At 38.2% G+C, this 20,960-nt stretch overlaps 1 protein-coding gene across 5 annotated transcripts in view; it reads right to left on the bottom strand.

Annotated features, from left to right (window-relative positions):
* Positions 1-20,960, bottom strand: part of fmt (phosphatase 6 regulatory subunit 1-like protein fmt) — a 516,745-nt gene that overhangs the window by 289,645 nt on the left and 206,140 nt on the right. For all 5 annotated transcript variants that reach the window (XM_067145523.2, XM_067145524.2, XM_067145526.2 and 2 more), the window contains exon 13: positions 15,959-16,048. In XM_067145523.2, the coding sequence (XP_067001624.1) occupies positions 15,959-16,048 (90 nt within the window). The remainder of the gene's footprint in view (positions 1-15,958; positions 16,049-20,960) is intronic.

A 20,960-nucleotide genomic window follows, 5' to 3' on the forward strand; every position in this document is an offset into this window, starting at 1 on the left:
AACTGGTATCCCGACTCTCAGGACCACTTACTAGGCCACTCAGCCGTTGCCCATGGTTCACGAACTAGGACGTGACTACAGTAACCCACAAACATGAACCATACTAGTACTAATATTACTACTAATTTCACTGCAAAAATTACATTCCTAATCATCATTACTTCTTAAAAGGGGTTATATATCTGTAAATATCAGTTCTATACTGGCAGCCATCTTGTTTACAAGCGAATCTCAAAGGTAGAGATAGCCCACTTCAAACTAATATTACCAAGCACACTATCGATATATATTACCAAAGAGCATATAACATTGCAAAGAAAGAGTCCCTACGCAAATCACAAATGCAACTCACTCTGCCATCTCTTGAGGAAAAGTAGAATTACATAGTAAAATGAGACAACGGAACAGTTCCGTGGTCCGGCGTTTGGTCCACCGATACGAAGCACGGAACAGTTCCGTGGCTCGGGCCCAATGAGTTAATGATACGGACCACTACCTGATCTTCAGTGAACTAAGTATCTCTAGGTTTAGTACAGAGAAAGTGAAATCTGTCTGCTGATGAATAAGGGTAGAAAATCCGCAGGGTGAGCAAATTAGGCAGAAGTACATGGATATGATTAGTGATTTAATGATTTAATGATTAATGTTTAACATTTAATAATTAGCGAAAAGTTCCGAACAATGTGCGTAAGCAGGTTCAAGATACAGAAGAATGGGTGGCATACCAGGATGCTGTAGTATAAACAGCAAGAGAATGCCAAGGAACACTGTGTGTAAACATGGGGAAAAGCTAACATCATTGTGGAATGATGAAGTGAGAGCAGCTTGTAAACGTAAAAAGGAAGTATACCAGAAATGGTCCCAAACAAAGACTCAAGCAGACAGGGAATTATACGTACGTGAAAGAAACAGAGTGAGACAAATAGCTGTTGAATCCAAAAAGAAGTCGTGGGGAGATTTTGGTAATAACCTGAAAAGGCTGGGTCAAGCATCAAGGAAACCTTCCTGAACAGTAATAAAAAGCCGATTCCAGAAACGGTATTTAGACGATGTTCAGGGTTGAACAATGTCTACATATGGCTGCCGCATTGCAAGGACGTTATTTATCACTTAGACGTTTTCTAAAGCCTATGTTCAAGAGGCAATGTTTAAACACTTGTTGAGGACACTGTTTAACCTCAAATTTTAGGACTGAATCACAATCAGAGGTTATCTACGACATATACTTTGTGTTATCACGCTGATACGATTCTGGGGGGAAAAAAGTTAGTCTGAAGGCCTCCTGTGGGTCGTCATCTGCGATATTGCAGTAATTCATTTGAAATGTATGGGGAGGTACAGTTTAAAGTACAATTTCATTTTATCAAGAGATAATGTAAGGGGCGTGTGTCTTGAGCCTGACACAAAGGACAGTCCGATAACTTTTAACTTGACTACAATTCTTGGCAACACATATATTTTACTTTTCTTGGGATAATTTCCCTGGAATAATTCATGACGACTACTTCCATATCAGAATAACTTGTCCCTATCGTCAGAAGGCTGTCACATGCATCAACCAGGAGGGATTCTATTATTTTGTATTTACTGCCAAGTGACACTACGAAGTAGAGGGGGGGGGGGGTGTGTGTGTGTGTGCGTGCGTGGTTTTTTTTCTTTTTCTGGATACTCGTCATGGTAATTCAGAAAAGATTTCTGCAACTATGAGGTAGGAAAAGTCAAGGACTGAGAAGCAAGCCTTGGCCATAATAACAGCCCCAACATTTGACTGGTGTAAAAATTGGGAACAAGAGAAAAAAACTTCAGGGCTGCCGATAGTGGGGTTCAAACCCAATATCTTCTGAATGCAAGTTTACGGCTGCACGCTCCTAACCGCACGGCCAATTCTCTTGGTGTGTGTAGGAAGAAGACAGCTGACTAACGTTTGACATATGCACCGACGAATTTCATTGGTCACGACAAGCAAAGATTTGCATGGAAGGTACTTAATATTTCCAACTTCAAACCAATAGTGAAGCTTAAACCGCATCTAGCTAAACAATGTTTATGCAATGGAACACCGTGCATAACTCAGATGTTGTCTAAGGCTTAAAACTAGTCATTGTTTCTGCAATTGGCCCAAAGAATCTTAAAAAGGGAGGGGAAAAGGAAATGAATAATGTTTTGGGTAAGTAAGGTGAATTCAGATCCCAGGGAATCACTCAACAGGTGGAAGGAATATTTTGAAGATCTTCTCAACATAAAAGAAAATCTTTCTGGTGAAGTCACGACAAATCAAAGACATGAGGAAGAGGACAATGATGTATTGAAGGTGAAATTACACTTGAGGAAGTGGAAAGGATGGTAAATAAACTCCATTGTAATAACGCAGCAGGAACTGATAAAATTAGACCTAAAATAGTGAAATATAGTGGGAAGACAGAGATGAAATGGTTTCATAGAGTAATAAGTTTAGTATGCAGTGTTAGTAAGGATTGAATGAAAGCAGTAATTGCACCAATCTACAAGCAAGGAAACAGGAAGGATTTGCAACAAATATCAAGGTATATCATTGATCAGTATAGCAGGCAATGTATTCACAGGCATTTTCGAAGAGAGGGTGCGATCAGTGGTTGAGAGTAAGTTGAATGAAAACCAGTGTGGTTTCAGAGCACAGAAGGGCTATAAGGACATTATTAAATTCTGAACAAATAAATAGCTTCTTTTCAAAGCAAATCGAGAATGAAGTTCTAGTGTTGTGATTTACATAAATAGCTGTCCAACTCACACAATATGGAGGTAGTGTTTGGACAGTTTACAACCTGTGAGAAGTTATTAAGCGTGTTTCTTTGTGAAGTGATTTTTAAAGTATCTTTTAATGAAAGGTTTAAAAATACAGCAATTAAACAATTAAGCAGGTGAACTATAACAACCCGAATGAGAGTGAAAATAAAGAGGACCCGCTGTCAAGCAACGGCGACTGTGTGAAGAAGCACAAATAGTGTACTTATTGTAAATACAGTGAACAACTGGATGAAGTTATGCATCAATAGAGCGCACCATTTGACAAAAATTGAGATTTTAGCAGTATCTTGTAGAGGAAAGCTTGAACTACTTATAAATTTCTTACAAGAGGGCATTTGTTGTCAGTAAACTGAAAACCTAAGCGACATAGCAGGAATCAGTTTGACTGTAAATTGCATCAGTAGACTATGCAGCGTTCCATTTTGCGTCATTATACCAAGCCCCTCATTCCTCACATTGCGTCGTGGATGACAGTGAGGCAGCCAGCGTTTTCGATAGTGTTAAGTTATTGACGTGGTTTATCAAGTGACGAAGCAGGCAAGTAGGTAATGCTACTAATGCAGCTTGCTAAAATGGTTATGTCAGAGAATCATTCGAGAAGAACTTTCTAAGGTTAGTATAAAATGAGACTGTTGAACGGTATCTAATACGTCTGCAATGTAAGTAATATTTCTGTATCGAATTATTTATTTGAAGAAGCTGCGAAGGCTTCACTGTAACAATGTTTTAACATGTTATGCTAGGTAATACGTGCCAAATCAGTGAATTCCAGATCAGAATAATGATTGAAGTGGCTTTGCAGATATTTAGCGTGCCCTCAAATTTCAAATGTCATCAGTGTCTATACACTGCAGAGCACTATGTAAATGTAACGAGGAACTGCAGGCAGAAAAACCCCATTGTTGTTCGCCAGATGGAAGACACGCCGTTCTTCTGTTCAGCAGAACTTGAAAAACTGATCATTAATCAGGAAACAGAAGTCCATGGTTTCAACTGACAAAAACTAAAAGAAATCCAGTTCTTGAAATCACAGCCGTTCAGCATGTACATCGTAACTAAATTTGATGGTGAATATATGGAAGTAAATCTAAATATGTAAAAACTGGGACGACCAGAGTTCCCTTTAATGAGGCATTAATACCTTTGTGGCCAAATGGAAAAACCTATCTCTGAAGCCAAACTTGGAGACCTTAAGTTGCTGTTGCACCTAATACTTACCAGAAACTTCAAGGAGATTCTGACATTGTAGACGGCATAGATGGATTCAATGGAGATCCTGATTTCGAAATTGAATGAACTGAGAGTAACAATCATATTACCTGTCCAGTATTTTATATGAATTTATGGGAGCAAATATTTTAATCACATTTTCTGTTCCTGTTCTGTTCGACTGAGATAAGCAAATCAAATTCTATACTTTCTTTCAGAATCGCTTTATTTTTCTTGAAATAAGGTAACACCATAACCACACATACCAGCCTTCATATCCTTTACTTAGTTTAAGGGACTGTCATTCTGATGATGAAGATGACGATGATAAAGATGATGATGATGCTTGTTTAAAGGGGGCTAAATCTAGGTCAACTTCTCATAATGGTGTGGGAGACTGCCATTCTACTTGGCAATTAATGTGTGTCTAAAGCAGAACAAAACTTACCCATAGGCTTGAAAATATCATGTTAGTACTGTACTCTCAGAACATAATAGGCCTATCATGAAGGAAATTCCATAAAAAAATATGCATTGCATTCTATAGACTAAAATGGCTCACTTCTTACCATTTGTATTTGACTCAGATCAATTCAAATTCGTCATATTAATAAGTGGTTACAGCAATGACTTTAGGGAATAGCTCCCCATCTAAAGTTTCTCCATCTAAAACTTGATTAATATGCCTGAGTTGTGGTGCAGCTCGCAGTGGTTCAAGCACTTAGCGCAGTAGGAGATTCAGGTTTTAATCACGACTGCGGTCACATATTTTTGAGTGGGATTTTTAGTTATAATGGATTAACTCATATCATTCTGTTTTACTGATATAATCATTATTATTCATTAAGGCAGTGGTATTTCCTTTATCTGCATTTGTAACTATTATGTCATTATGTCACTACAGGATTCGTTCACAGAACAACATTCTGAAAAACTCAACATCCCAATTAACGCGTTGACTGCCAGGACACATAGCAAGAAATGTCCTGGTGGCCAAAGCATTTTTTCTTTTATGCATGTTGTAAATAAGCAGTAAAGCAAAATGCGAAGTGATATTTCACTTAAGTGTTCAATGTACGTACGAAATACAATAAAAAATCCCAGCACCCCGAGGTACCGCCATGGCCCCACAGAAAAGTTCACTGCATAGTTTTGCCTAGATGGTCAGCGCGGTACAGTCTAGCGGTACTAGAAGCTTATTGCCTGATAGTACACACTGTAGATAACAGGGCGTGCCACAATTTGTTTACTAGCGCTTAGGACTACAATCGCAAGGCACTCATTGTTTTACAGTAGGGCGTGTGTGAAATACTTGCGAGATATTTCTGAATGGAGAGGTTAGTTATAAGAATGTAACCGTTTTCTTCTCGAACTCGGAAGATAATGACGCTAGCCCTTCAGAATGAGGATTCTGGTAAGCAGTGTTCATGTCAAACTAATCTATTACGATTGCAACACAAAAAAACTCTTCACCAAATTAAATTTTAAATATTTATTTCCTATTTACTCCTTCCCAAGTGCTCAATGGTAATATAAAATTCTGCTATGTTGTCAATGAACATTGTCAATTTAGAAAATGCAAATACGCTCATGTTTACACTACATTCATTGCAATAAACATAGAAATCAGCTCAGGTATGGTGCAACAATTTCGAAGGAATCAGTGTGGCCTATTGATTAGGTAGGCATAAGCTTGGGGTGAAAATGGGATATCACAGAAAACTATAACAAGGTAGGATTCAAACCCACAATCTCCAAAATCTTGAGCTTGCGAGTTAGCTAACCCGGCACACCTAAGCGCATGGCTAAACTGATTGGACAGATACTCACATATTGCCAATAAAATAAGGTTGGATTAATAAAAACTAAAGACTATATTTTGGAAACCAAGCATGCCAGGATTTGCTCCGAGGCCATAGCGGTACGCTAGCATAGCGAATTCAACAGCTCAGTGGTCCGACGGCCCGGCAGGGAAAGTCATATAGCAACACCTGTTAGCGGTACTTCGTACCACCGTGGCCTCATGAGACACTCACTCAGCGGTACGATGTACCGCTCTGGCAGCCAACGTGTTAAACACATCTCAAAATTGAAATGAAGAATAAAAAATAATGACATAATAGTTATAAGGGCAGATAAGGGAAATACCATGGATCTGAATGAGTAGGAATGATTACCATATAATCCCGAATACCACCCGCCACCGAATAAGACCCGCAACCTAAATTTGAAACAGCAAAATACGGAAAAAGATAAAACATCAAATAACTTACATACCTATTTAATTATCTTCAAATACAGTAAAACCTCGTTAATTCAAAGTCGTTGGGATGCAGGCATCGGAGTTCGAATTACGTGATTTCGAATTAACCGCCAACACGTACTTCGTAAATGCCAACCCTTGCGGCGTCACAATATATTCTAAGACCCGTTACTGCATGCAAGTAACCTTGAGTCACAGTTTAAGGCTCTCAAATGCCTTGGAAAAAAAACTATTTCCAAAATGTAACCAACAAGGTGCATTTACAGTACAGTAGAACATCAATAATTTGAAATCCGTTAATTCAAAATCCCACCTAATTCAAAGAAACTCTTGTTTCTGGAAACATGAGATACAGTTTTGCATGTTATTTAAATTGTTTAATTCGAAATACAGATAATTCGTAAAGTACAATGTTGGCCCCATTACTGAAATTCAGACTTTTAATTCGAAATTGCCTTCACATTTTAAAACAATAGTATGTTACAGAGTATTTACAACTCAAAATTTACCCGCTCTGCTTGATAATAGAACGCGCGTTCCGGAACGTGGAGGGGTAGCTTTCCGCACTTACACTCACTTCGGTGGGTCTACAGTGCGCTTCATGATTGCCAAGTTGAATGAAATCGAAATTCTTTTGTATTGAACCTTTTAAGGAACTCCGTAATATCACGCAACAGGCAGTGTGTGGAAAAACAGAATCCGCGAACACTGGTGATGCCGACAGTTGACGAAAACACGTGGCTCATATAATAAATTCGTAGGTACCGAACAATATTGTCACTGCCGGTGAAACTGCAGTGCTTTATTTTCATGCAAGCCCAAACGGCCTTATGGTTTGAAAGGAGAAAGTGCCAGCCGGAGAATCGTACAAGGGTGGGGGTTATAGTAGTGCGTTGCAATGAACATGGAAGCGAGAAACTTTATTTATTGTATGTAAGCTTTGGGAAGGCATTCTTTCTGATTATATTAGACATGTATATGAAATTAATAACTGGTTCGATAGAAGGCAATTCGGTTTTAGATTTAGATTTTAGATTTATTATTTTCTTTAGATCTACAGTAATAATACCCATTTGATCCGTTATAAAGAAAAATAACAATGTCCAGCCTAAGCCAAATTACATACTACTAACTTGGTGGACCCAACACAGGCGGAATACCGGACAACCATGCAAGGTTCCACCCCTAGCTAAATCTGTTAAGCTGCCTCTAACATGGACGGATGACCGGCTCACATGCTAGGGCACCCCCATATCTCTAAATTAAGCCTATAACTAATTACAACATTAAATCTATACTAATCTATCTTAAGCTGCCTCTAACATGGACGGATGACCAGCTCACATGCTAGGGCACCCCCTACGTCTAAATTAAGCCTATAACTAATTACAACATTAAATCTATACTAGTTCTAAATCTATACTAATCTATCCTAAGCTGCCTCTAACATGGACGGATGACCAGCTCACATGCTAGGGCACCCCCTACATCTGAATTAAGCCTATAACTAATTACAACATTAAATCTATACTAATTCTATCCTCGTACCTCTTATCATTAACTAATAAATCAAAACCAATACTGTCTCAATACACATAAATACACCTTCACTTGAATAAATACCCTCTAAACTTCGCTATCTTTCCTAATATCCATAAATACACCTTCACTTGAAAAAATACCCTCTAAACTTCGCTATCTCTTTTAATATCCATCCATCGAACTCAACAATCATTCACTTCATTTCCATGCCACATATCATTACATATCTACCTCTTATCATAAAGACACCTTTACTAGAATAAATACCCACTAAACTTCGCTATCTTTCTTATCATCCATTCGCCACCATGCCCCTGCTGAACATACACACAAACCTTTGCACATTCCATTCCTCCTACATTTCCTCTACTTGTCTCTCTCAGGGTTGCTGATTCCATGCTTCAGCGGTATTATGAATGTCACAGACCCCATACACGCTAACCTTAGCACATTCCATTCCTACTACATTTCCTCTACTTGACTCCCTCGTGGTTGCTGATTCCATACTTCCGTTGCACTCACATTCTGCTACTACGTATTCTACTCATGTTGCAACTTTATCACTGCACTACCTATCTATTCCTGCTCATCTCATTCAACCATGCTTAATCTAATTAAATAATCATCTAAAACCAACTTTGCTTGCCGATTTACCATTAACTATATAAATCACTTACCAATACCATTTAAACTTCGCTACCTCTCTTAACATTCATCCATCATCGTCATACTTAACACTTCAATTCCAGTCCTCATTCACTTTACAATTATAATACACATTAAGACATCTTTACTTGAATAAATACCATCTAGACTTCGCTACCCCTCTTCTCATCCATCCATCCATCGAATTCAACAATCTATCCATCTTATATCTCAAGTCTCATTACTTGAATAAGTACCATACAATTACAGTACACTTAAAAACACCTTATCACCTCGCTACCTCTCTTATCATTCATCCATCATACCATACACATGCAGATACCATCACTTCTTTACTTTAACCATTACAATGCCCTTCGAACTCAACAATCCATCCATCTTATATCTCAAGACACCATTATATGAATAAGTGCCATACAATTACAGTACACTTAAAAACACCTTATCACCTCGCTACCTCTCTTATCATTCATCCATCATATATCTATTATCATCACCTTTCATATTTAACACTTCAATTCCAGTAGATACCATCCAACCTCCTTTATATCTCCAAACTCGTAACAATTACACTACACATATAGACATCATTACTTGAGTAAGTACCATCTAAACTTCGCTACCTCTCTTATCATCCATCCATCTAAACTCTGATCCAACTTCTAAACATCAATACATATCTACCTCTTATCATTCTTCACTTGAATAATACCCTCTAAGCTTCACTACCTCTCTTATCATCCATCCATCGCACTCCACAATCATTCTCTTCAATTCCATACCACATATCCTTACATATATACCTCTTATCATTAACTAATAAATCACTCACCAATACGATCTCCGTCATGCCATCACTTGAATAAATACCATACACTTGGTCTATCCATCTTCTACCTAAAGACACCATCACTTCAATTACAATTATACTACACATACAGGCACCATTACTTGAGTAAATACACACATACAAACACCACCATAACTACGCTTCTGTCCTCCATCATAGGCAAACTATGTTACTTGCTACTGTTACTTGACTTTTTACTTCTCGTAATTATTCCTTCCATTTTTCCTTTTTTGTCCCATAGGTCCTTCAAACTCAAGCTTCTCCCTTTGATCCCGGCACTTCTTACTTCTGCTTCCTCCCTCAAACCATTATTCTCGCTCCGATTCTGTCCGCTTGTCTTCCCCTGTGGTTCTTTTTCTTCCATCGCGCAGACTTCCGACACTAATTCGTCCATTAAATTCCTGACTACTTCCATCCTTCTTGCATTTACTTTTTCTTCAGCTCTTTTCATGATCTCTTCCCAGGAACCCCATCTACTCAGTGTTCCTTCATTTAGAGTATGTACATCAGCCCTGGTAGTTTCTTCTTGCCTCGAACTGTCAGCCCTGCTAGTTTCTTCTTGCCTCAAACTCTCATCCATTAATTTCAGTTTCGATATTGTCCACTTTCGGGTCCAATTCCTGTCGCTCACCACGAGTATCTGACCACTAATATAAGCTTTCAATCCCTGAATTTTTGCTTTCACAAGATGTTTCTTAAGAATTTTAAAATTTCTACTCTCTTCTCTTCCGAAATCTCTCTTAATTCTAATGTTCTCACACTGTAGATTACCAGCGTTCCTTATCACTATGTCTGCCATCAATGAAGATAGCAGCGACACTTTTATGGGCCTGTGCCCTCCCACCTTGCCAACTCTCTCCACATTGTCTATATCTACCTCACTGAAATTTATTTTCATTTTTTTTTGTATAACATCTACCACTTTGTAAATAATGTCCACTTTAGATTCTGCCTTGTCTTCCTCCACCCCATAAATAAATATGGATTTCTTCTTGCGCTCCTGTCTGCAGAATTCGATTTCTTTCTTCAGGTTTACCATCTCTTCATCCATATTTTTTATTTTCTCTCTTAGTGACACCAGTTCTTTCTCGCTGCTTTCTATCATCGCCTTCGTATTCTTCATATAATCCTGGATCCACTGTCTCGTCTTTTCTTGCTCCTGGCCTTGTTCTTGAAGCATTTTCTTTAATTGTTCAAACGGACATACCTCCTGTATTACTTCTCTTACTACTTTCCTCATAACCTCTACGTCTACCCAATTCATCGTATCTATCTCCTTGCCGACCGCTTGACCTTACCGCTTCCTCACTCTTAATCCACTCCACTCAGCAGGCGCACGCCACACGACACGTCCGTCCTCCTCACTGGCTTAAGCTAGACTGATTCGGTTTTAGGAAAGGTTATTCCACCGAAGCTCAACTTGTAGGATTCCAGCAAGATATAGCAGATATCTTGGATTCTGGAGGTCAAATGGACTGTATCGCGATTGACATGTCTAAAGCATTTGATAAGGTGGATCATGGGAGACTACTGGCAAAAATGAGTGCAATTGGACTAGACAAAAGAGTGACTGAATGGGTTGCTATATTTCTAGAAAATAGATCTCAGAGAGTTAGAGTAGGTGAAGCTTTGTCTGACCCTGTAATAGTTGAGAGGGGAGTTCCTCAGGGCAGTGTTATCAGACCTTTATGTTTTCTTATATATATAAATGATATGAGTAAAGGAGTGGAATCGGAGGTAAGGCTTTTTGCGGATGATGTTATTCTCTATAGAGTGATAAATAAGTTACAAGATTGTGAGCAACTGCAACGTGACCTCGAAAATGTTGTGAGATGGACAGCAGGCAATGGTATGTTGATAAACGGGGCTAAAAGTCAGGTTGTGAGTTTCACAAATAGGAAAAGTCCTCTCAGTTTTAATTACTGCGTTGATGGGGTGAAAGTTCCTTTTGGGGATCATTGTAAGTATCTAGGTGTTAATATAAGGAAAGATCTTCACTGGGGTAATCACATAAATGGGATTGTAAATAAAGGGTACCGATCTCTACACATGGTTATGAGGGTGTTTAGGGGTTGTAGTAAGGATGTAAAGGAGAGTGCATATAAGTCTCTGGTAAGACCCCAACTAGAGTATGGTTCCAGTGTATGGGACCCTCACCAGGATTACCTGATTCAAGAACTGGAAAAAATCCAAAGAAAACCAGCTCGATTTGTTCTGGGTGATTTCCGACAAAAGAGTAGCGTTACAAAAATGTTGCAATGTTTGGGTTGGGAAGAATTGAGAGAAAGAAGAAGAGCTGCTCGACTAAGTGGTATGTAAACTGTATATAGGATAATATCTTTTTTTATTTCCACCTATTCAATGCATTACAAAAAGTTGGCATTTACCTTAAAACATTATTCAGATGAGACATGTTTCGCCTCTCACCTTATTATTTTGATAATGACTGAAGATGCCTCACAGTCTCACCTTATTATTTTGATAATGACTGAAGATGCCTCACAGTGAGAGGCGAAACATGTCTCATCTGAATAATGTTTTAAAGTAAATGCCAACTTCTTGTAATATATTGAATAGGTGGAAATAAAAAAAGATATTATCCTATATACAGTTTATGAAACTTTCAATACGGACGAAAAATGATTTTCATCACTTGTAATAAGTGGTATGTTCTGAGCTGTCAGCGGAGAGATGGCGTGGAATGACATTAGTAGACGAATAGGTTTGAATGGCGTTTATAAAAGTAGGAAAGATCACGATATGAAGATAAAGTTGGAATTCAAGAGGACAAACTGGGGCAAATATTCATTTATAGGAAGGGGAGTTAGGGATTGGAATAACTTACCAAGGGCGATGTTCAATAAATTTCCAATTTCTTTGAAATCATTTCGGAAAAGGCTAGGAAAGCAACAGATAGGGAATCTGCCACCTGGGCGACTGCCCTAAATGCAGATCAGTATTGATTGATTGATTGATCCCCTCATCATAGGAAAGTTCGATAACCCACAATGTTTTAAGGGCGTCGGGCACTTTTCATGCCAGTACGAGGCATCTGAAAATGCAAACAGTACAGAAATCTAAAATAATAATGCATTTGCACAGGGTGGCCGGCATAATTTATCCTTGTCTTAGAATTGTGCTTTTTTTTTTTTTTTTTTCCCCATTGCGTGAGGTTATGTTTGCCAGTGAAATATCCGAGTGCATTATTTGAATACTGTAAATGCACCTTCTTGGATACATTTTGGAAGTAGTTCTTTTTTCATGGCATTTGAAAGGTATAAACTCTGAATCAAGGTTAACTGCATGCAGTAACGGGCCTTAGAATATTTTGCACCGCGGCAAGGGTTGATACTTCTGAATTGCGAATTGGCGGTTAATTCGAAATCACGTAATTCGAAGTCCGATTTTTTACTCCCAACAACTTCGAATTAACAAGGTTTTACTGTATTCAAATAATGCACTTGGATAACTCACGGGCAAACATAACCTCACGCAATGAAATCAAAAGAAAGAAAACACGATTCAAAGACAACGAGAAATCTATACTGGCTCCCCTGTGCAAGTACTTTATTCATTGGATTACTGTACTGTATGCATTTTAGATGCCTCGTGCTTGCACGGAAATTACCCAATGCCCTTAAAACATCGTGGCTTATCGAACTTTCCTATGACGAGGGGAGAAAGTCTCTCGCTTCCGTACACATGACAACAACAGTACAGTGACTATACTTGTACGATTTCGCGCCGTGGCACTTCTAAGACCCGTTAATTGATTCTCAGTTTAAACTTTTCAAATGCCACGGAAAACACTATTTCAGAAATGTATCCAACAAGGTGCATTTACATTATTAAAATAATGCACTTGTATAAAACAATGGCAAACATAACCTCACCCAACGAAAGGAAGAAAAACATGATTCAAAGACGAGGAAAAATTATGCTGGCTCCCCAGTGCAAATGCATTATCTTTTCAATTACTGTACTATTTGTATTCTTAGATGAGTTGTACTGGCATGGAAAGTGCCCGACGCCCTTAAAACATCGTAGCTTTTCGAACTTTCCTATGACGGGGGAATGAAGTCTCTCGCTTCCGTGTGCACTTGCACTGCATAGCAACACAGTACATTTCCCGGCTGGCAATTCTCTCCTTTAAAACCATAAGTCTGTTTGGACTCAGCATTAAAAAAATAAAAACAAACAACGCAGTTTCATCGGCATTGATAATAATGGTGCGTATGAATTGATTATAGGCTATAAGCCAGGCTTTTTCGCCAACTGTCGGCATCGCCAGTGTTTGCGGATTCTACTTCTCCGCATACTGCCTGCTACGTGATATTGTGACATTCCTTAAAACGCCGAATACAAAATAATTACGATTCTGCTCGAACATAGCAGATATGAAGCACGCTGTAGACACGCCAAAGTAGGTGAAAGTGCGCAAAGTTACCCCTGCACGTTCCGGAAGTTGCGGTCTTTCATGACGTGGAGAAATTTTGAATTTAAATTACTCTGTAAAATACTATTTTTTTCAAAATGTAAAAGCAATTTCGAATTAAAAGTCTGAATTTCTGTGATGGGTCCGACATTGTTCTTCGAATTACGAATTATCCGTATTTCGAATTACAACGATTGAAATAACACACAAATCCGTACCTCATGTTCCTGGGAACAAGAGCTGCTTCGAATTAGGCAAGATTTTGAATTAACCGATTTCGAATTATCGAGGGTCTACTGTGTGTATATATATGTGTGTGTTTTTTCGTTGTCCTATCAAGCTGAAGATGACCTCAAGTAAGATCGAAACATGTCCTTTTATATAAGGTTTTAGACAGACAAAATTGTATTGAACAGGTGGACAATATACTTGTAAATTTGTTTTAAGATTTTTTATATACTAGCAGTTTCCCGCTGGCTCCGCCCGCAATGTACAAAGTATGGTGTTGTTCGTTACTATCGTCGCGGATATATTTGCAAATAAAGCCCATGATCTGCTGTGGTAACAGAATGTAATATTATGTCAACAAAAAACTTGAAAATACATCACAAAAAGAAATTGGATTAAACATTCCTTGGAACAACACTAAGCGCCGAACTGTTAAAAAGTCCTTCAAAGATCATTGTCATGGAGACAAATGTACACCTAACTTTTCTCAGAATCTACCAATTTAAGTAGTTATTGCCTCAAAAGGAAGCGCTTGATCCACAGAGTGCTTTTAGACCAAAACAAACCGCGTACCTCAATTAGAACGAAAGATATGATTGTTTCAATGAGAAAAAATGTTGAAGAAATGAGACGTCAAATTGAATGTGCACTCGTAACTTTCCTCAGAATCAACCAACTTGAATAGTTAAGAGCTGCAATGAAAGAGCTTGATCCACTGAGTGTTCCTAGGCTAAAACGAACTCTGTACCTCAATTAGAACCAAAGATATGATTGCTTCAAAGAGACTAAAAATTTTAAATATCATATAATTTGAGGAAGATGGAAGTTAAGTCATTTATAGTACCTGATGACAAATCTGTGCATGAATACCTTTCAGTTTTTAAAAAATGAAGGAAATCAACCAGATAGAATAGCCGGACTGACTGACTTTAGTTTTCATAAATTTTTTTAATATATAGATATTGAAGTCAATACAGAACCGATGATGAAATTGATTACATATAATTTCAAGGTATGTTTTCCTGGAGAGCGTCGCACATAAAGCCCACTGAATCTTGGTTGTAGTGTTTCTGGACATCACTGCTCACATTAACAGATGCTTGACTTTGTAATTCAGTCAGAACTCTTATGAAGATTTGCTTCCCCAGCTATAGGTATTTGTGAACAATGTGCTGCAATGCTCTTCTGAGGAGTCTCACAACCTTGTACTGTGGACTGCAGAAGGTTCGAAAGTGTAATTCCATATGATGCACTCCTTGTATTACTTATAAGAAAGCATGTGTCAAAGTATCCAAGTGTTCATCTGAACCAGGTTTTAGAACATCTACTGAATGTTCTAAATAAAACCTCAACTGTAGAAAGAACGGTTGTTAACAAAAAATGAATATGAGGATATGGGAGTCAATTACACATCTTGACTGTATTATTGTAGTTCATTTATTACAAGATATTAGAATCATTCCTTATCAACGGTTTTTACTTTACAAAGGAAAAATTAAATGCATCCTCCTAATTCAATACAATCATAATTCCATCATTAGATGGAGAAATAAAATTCAAACATGTTTTGACTTGTTTGAGCCATCTTCAGTGAATTAAGGGGGGGTGTTAAAGTAATCTACATTGTAGTTTGTAATGGTGAAGTGTTAACATGTACATTTCAACTGCAGAAGAAAAATGTATATTTTATGCGATTGTTGATATTGTGATCATGGGACTACCAGTTTAAAATGGAATCCAATCCACAGGGACCTAAATTTTCATTTTTAACATCCCATGTGCATTGTTCAAAATTCACACTGTGCCATAAGATGCTCGAAAGAGACAGTGGAGCCAATATGTAATGTCACGATCTTGTCCTTAAAGATTGCTGAATAACCAGTGAAATAAAAACTAGATTTTAAAAGTAAATTAACACCACATTCTCTTAATATGTTCAAACATTTTAGGAGGTGAAACTGGAAATGGTATTAAAATGTACCTGCTGAAGAGCTGTATCCTGGGGGAAGGATATTTCCCGGTAGGTTGAATCATCATCCTCCGAACTTGACTGGACTGGATTGGCACCACCCTTTAACAAAATATGAGAGAATCTTTACATCACTGGTAATACAGAGAAGAAAGAGCAAATGTAAAACTATAATTTTAAGAAACAAGTTAAAAACACATAGAGACAGCACCGAATGACCAAACTAGTTCTTCGCCAAATGAGATTTTAAAGACAGTAGTTTTACAGCATTAAAATCAGCAAACTACTATGTATGAGGCATGAGATTTATGAACTTCATCTTATAACTGAAGGGAAAATCAGAAGAATGGGGAACAGGATGACAACTTCCTAGACACTTATCATTACTACAATAGGCAGATATGATTGTAAAGTAGCTCATTAGAAAAGCTCACAGCACAAATGCATGTGCTATGATGATTATCAACTTTCATCAAGGAGACAGCAGAAGAAAAAAGAAACATGTAATCAGTAATCACTAACAAGCAAGCAAAAAAAAAAAAAAAACCACACAGAAACTGAAAATTAGAGAAGGGAAACAAAACTTAAAGATGAAAAGGTATTTTATAATGCCATATTTAAGTACAAAAAGAAAGAGTAACCATAAGAACAACGGCAAATGATAATGTGAACACAAGTGTACAGTATTGGGGTATAAAGAGCATATTGATTTTGTAACTTCTTATTATTATTGATTCTCATGGTCACCTTCAGTTTGGTTCCTTATTGGCCACACAGTTTGGCAGAAAGTATTGTTTAACATATACCATAGCAAATATTTAATTCTATGGGCAGTTAATAATGAGAGGAAAGGTAAGTTCATATTCTTATATCCATGAATTGCTTTCTTGAACATGAATATGTTTTGAATCTTCTTCTTCTTCTTTTTTTTTTTCCCAAGTGGCTTTACGTCGCACTGACACAGATAGGTCTTGTGGCGACGATGGGATAGGAAAGGGCTAGGAGTGGGAAGGAAGCAGCCATGGCCTTAATATGTTTAGAATCTCTTGAAGGTCGTCTATGATACGAGTTTTGATTTCCCCATTCTGGTACGGCATAACTAAGAGCAGGTTCAATTAGAGCTTAGACAGTGGTAGTGTTGGCTACTGAATGCAAGATTTGAAGCAGTGTATCGATTCATGCAAGTGTCCGAGTGAATCGATTCACAGGAACGGCGAGCTCACAGCACACGATTCAGCTTACTCCCAGCGGACAGCGCTGAGTGGCGCACTCACTGGACGTTGACGGGGAGCCGAGCTTCCACTGCAGCGAGACAGTGAATCATGGCACATCGAAAGAATCGTGAACGAGCACGGCTCAGTGAGACACAAGATACACATGGCTCCTTATCGGCACACTGGACACTGGCGGAGAGCCGAGCTTCCGCTGCAGCGAGACATACAGTGAGCCATAGCACACCGAAAGAATCGTACGCAGTTGCAGATCAGTGAGACACACACGCGGTTCATTATCGGTACACTGGACATTGGCGGGGAGCCGAACTTCCTCTGAAGCAATACATACAGAGCTATAGTACACTGAAAGAATCATATGCTATAATGGATTCTCGAGCTCAGCTCATTTTAAAATAATAACCACTTGCATTCATGTCCTCTTCTTCCAGGGAGGTTTCAATAATAGATGGATTTATTTGTAGTGTTAAAAAGGTAGTCAAAACATACTTCTGAAGTAGATAGTAAGTAGGTAGGCTGTTAGGTTCTTCTTCTTCTTTTATGATCACATAGGATCACTTTAGTCAGTCCGTCGTTCAGGTCTCTTTGAAGGGATTGTTCGGGCTTTGCGGTCCTCCCAGTACTTCTTCAGACGCTCTGATCTTCGTGCCCTTTCCTCAGTTGAAAATGTGCGTGTTGTTGGTTTGTTTTGTGTAAGGGTAAAGCGGAGGTTTGTATTCTTGAGTTTTGTATTCAATTTTATTTTATTTGTGGTGTCTTCTGTTGTAAGGCCTATTTCCTTCAGACCCTCTCTTACTTCTCTGATCCATTTACATCCTGTTGTGGTATTTTTTGAGACGAGATTTTGTGTTGTACTAGTTGTTTCAGAAGTCTCGAATCCTGCATCCTCATGATGTGTCCAAAGAATCCCAGTCTCCTCTTATGCATAGTATCTGTAATGGGTTCTAGCTCTTTGTACACAACTTTGTTAGGTATTAACCGCCACTGTCCATCTTTCTGGTATTTTTTGTTGATGCAGGTTCTTCCAATCCTCCTTTCAATGTTCAGAAGTCTGTCAGTCTTTGATTGTTTATTCAGGTAAAAGAGTATTTCTGCTGCATATGTAGCGTCCGGTTTTATAACTGTGTTGTAGTGTTTTATTTTTGTATTTATTGATAGACATTTCTTTTTGTAGATATCCCATGTTAATTTTTGTGCTTTAGCTAATCTATTTGTTCTTACTTGGATTGAGATTGTTTCATTAAAGTTATGTGTTATTACTTCTCCAGGATATTTAAACTGAGTTACTATTTTGATTTTATTACCATTTACGGTGACTTCTTTTAGCTGTGTTGGATTTTGGGGCATAATTTCTGTTTTTTCAAATGATATTTTGAGGCCAATTTTATTTGCAATGTTTTGAAGTTCTGATATCTGGGTTTTTGCTTCTTTTATGTCCACTGCTAGTAATGCTAAATCGTCAGAAAAACCCAGGCAATTTGTTTTGATTTTTCGGCCAATCTTTATTTTGGGGGGACATTTTCTAAACCATTCCCTCATTACCATTTCTAGAGCACAGTTAAATAATAGTGGTGAGAGCCCATCTCCCTGCCGCAGTCCAGTTTTAATTTCAAATGTCCCTGATGTTTCACTCCCTAAACTTCACTTCTGATTTGGTATTGATGAGAGTCAATTTTATCATGTTTATTAATTTGGGGTGTAGTCCAAAGTGTCTTAAAATTTTAAACAGAGATTCTCTATGGATGCAATCATAAGCTTTCTTGAAATCTACAAATGTTATCACCATATCTCTGTTTCTTCTCTTGTTATAGTCCATTATCAACTTAAGACTCATGATTTGATCAGGACAGCTCCTCCAGGGTCTGAAACCTCCTTGATATTCTCCTAGTTCTTTCTCAAGTTGTAAACTTATCCTATTAAGGATGATTATTGAAAATATTTTTTATGTTATGTCTAGGAGCGAAATTCCCCTGTAGTTATTAGAGTCGGTTTTGTCCCCTTTTTTGTGCAGTGGATGAATGAGGGCTGTTGTCCAGTGTTCTGGTAGTTCTTCCTTAATCCAGATAGAGACAAGTCGTTGACGGCAGGGCAACTTTTGCTGATGTTCCTGCATATTTCCAGATTTCCGCAAAGGTCTGATCTTCTCCTGGTGCTTTGTAGTTTTTTAATCTATTCAGAGCTTGGTAGACTTCCTTTATTGTGGAGGGATTGATGTTCTCTGGTGATGTTTTTATCGGGGTGTTGGTGTCCAAATGAAGGAGTTCTGTAGGTTCCTCACAATTTAAAAGCTTGTTGAAATGTTTAGCCAGAATTTCTGCATTGTCCTTATTGTTATGGGCCAGCTTACCATCTTCATCCTTCATCAGTAGGGTCGGGGGTTCATATTTTTGGAGCTGCTTTCTGAAGGTTTTGTAGTAGTCCCTTGATTGAGTTTTACTGAACTGTTCTTCAATTAACTACAGGGTGTCCTTATGATGTTGTCTTTTTATTCTTCTTAAGACTTGGGTAGTTTCTTTTCTCTGTTTTACTAGCTTTTGATAGGATATTTCTGTCTTTTGGGACTGATGTAATAGCCATGCCTGATGTCTTTTCTCCACTGTTTCATCACATTCACTGTTTCACCATTGGTGTTTTTTACGTGGTTTAATTGGAGCCAGGTCTTCTGCAATTTGTTTAAGGTTGTGTACTAAGTCTTCAAATTTATCTGTGATTTTTATTTTTTCAGTTGCTTTCTGGTAATTTTTGTTGTTGATTAGCTGGGTAGAATCTATTTTTCTTTTAGTTTTAAGGGCTTGCTTTTGTTGTCTCCTCTGGGGAGTGAGTTTAATTTTAATTTTAACTACGTAATGATCTGAACCTGTGTCTATTCCTCGGAGGACTTTGACGTTATAGATCTCTTTGTGGTGGTATTTGTCCATGCAGACGTGATCCAGTTGCCATTCTCCTTTAGTGTAGTCAGGGCGTTTCCATGTTTTGAGTTTTTGAGGTTTCCTCTTAAAACATGTAGATTTTGAGATTAAATTATGGTTTCTACACAGGTCAACTAGTCTCTCTCCATTTTTATTTGTTTTCTTGTGTGCTGGCCATTTTCCGATGATGTCACGGTATTTTCTTTCTCTGCCTAGTTGAGCGTTGAAGTCGCCTATTAATAATTTTATATGGTGTTTGGGGATGTTATCTATGGTCTGGTCCAATAGGCCCCAAAATTCTCCTGTTTCCTCCTGGTCTTTTGAGGAGTTGTTTTTATCATTAGTGGGAGCATGGGCATTTATTATAGTATAGATTTTATTGGATGCCTTTAAGGTGAGCATTGAGAGTCGTGGGACTGGGATCTGAACTCTTGAACTGAGTTTATTATTTTAAGGCTGACCAAAAAACTGTTCCAAATTGTGGGACATTCTTCATCACTCTCTTCCCGGGTATACCTTTATAAAGTCTGTACCCCTGAGATTCCAAGGCATCCTGGTCAGTGTTCCTAATTTCCTGTAATCCCATGATAAGAATTTTGTGTTGGTCCATTATGTCGGTGATCACTTTTAGTTTACCGGTTTGCATGAGTGAGTTTATGTTGTGTGTAGAGAAGTATGTTATCTGCTTTGGTTTGATTCTTGATTTTGTCTCATTCGTGTATGTAGTACTGGGGTATTTCCGTGCCTCCGACTTCACAGTATCTTTCAGGTGGCAGCCCACCGTATCCGAATGCTGCCTTCTCTGAACTCTTGGTTCAGCCGGTGGAGTATTCCTTAAAAGACCTTCCATGCTTGACTGTCAAGGTGTCACCT

This window comes from Anabrus simplex, chromosome 4 (genome assembly GCF_040414725.1).
Source record: "Anabrus simplex isolate iqAnaSimp1 chromosome 4, ASM4041472v1, whole genome shotgun sequence".
Taxonomy (NCBI): Eukaryota; Metazoa; Arthropoda; class Insecta; order Orthoptera; family Tettigoniidae; genus Anabrus; species Anabrus simplex.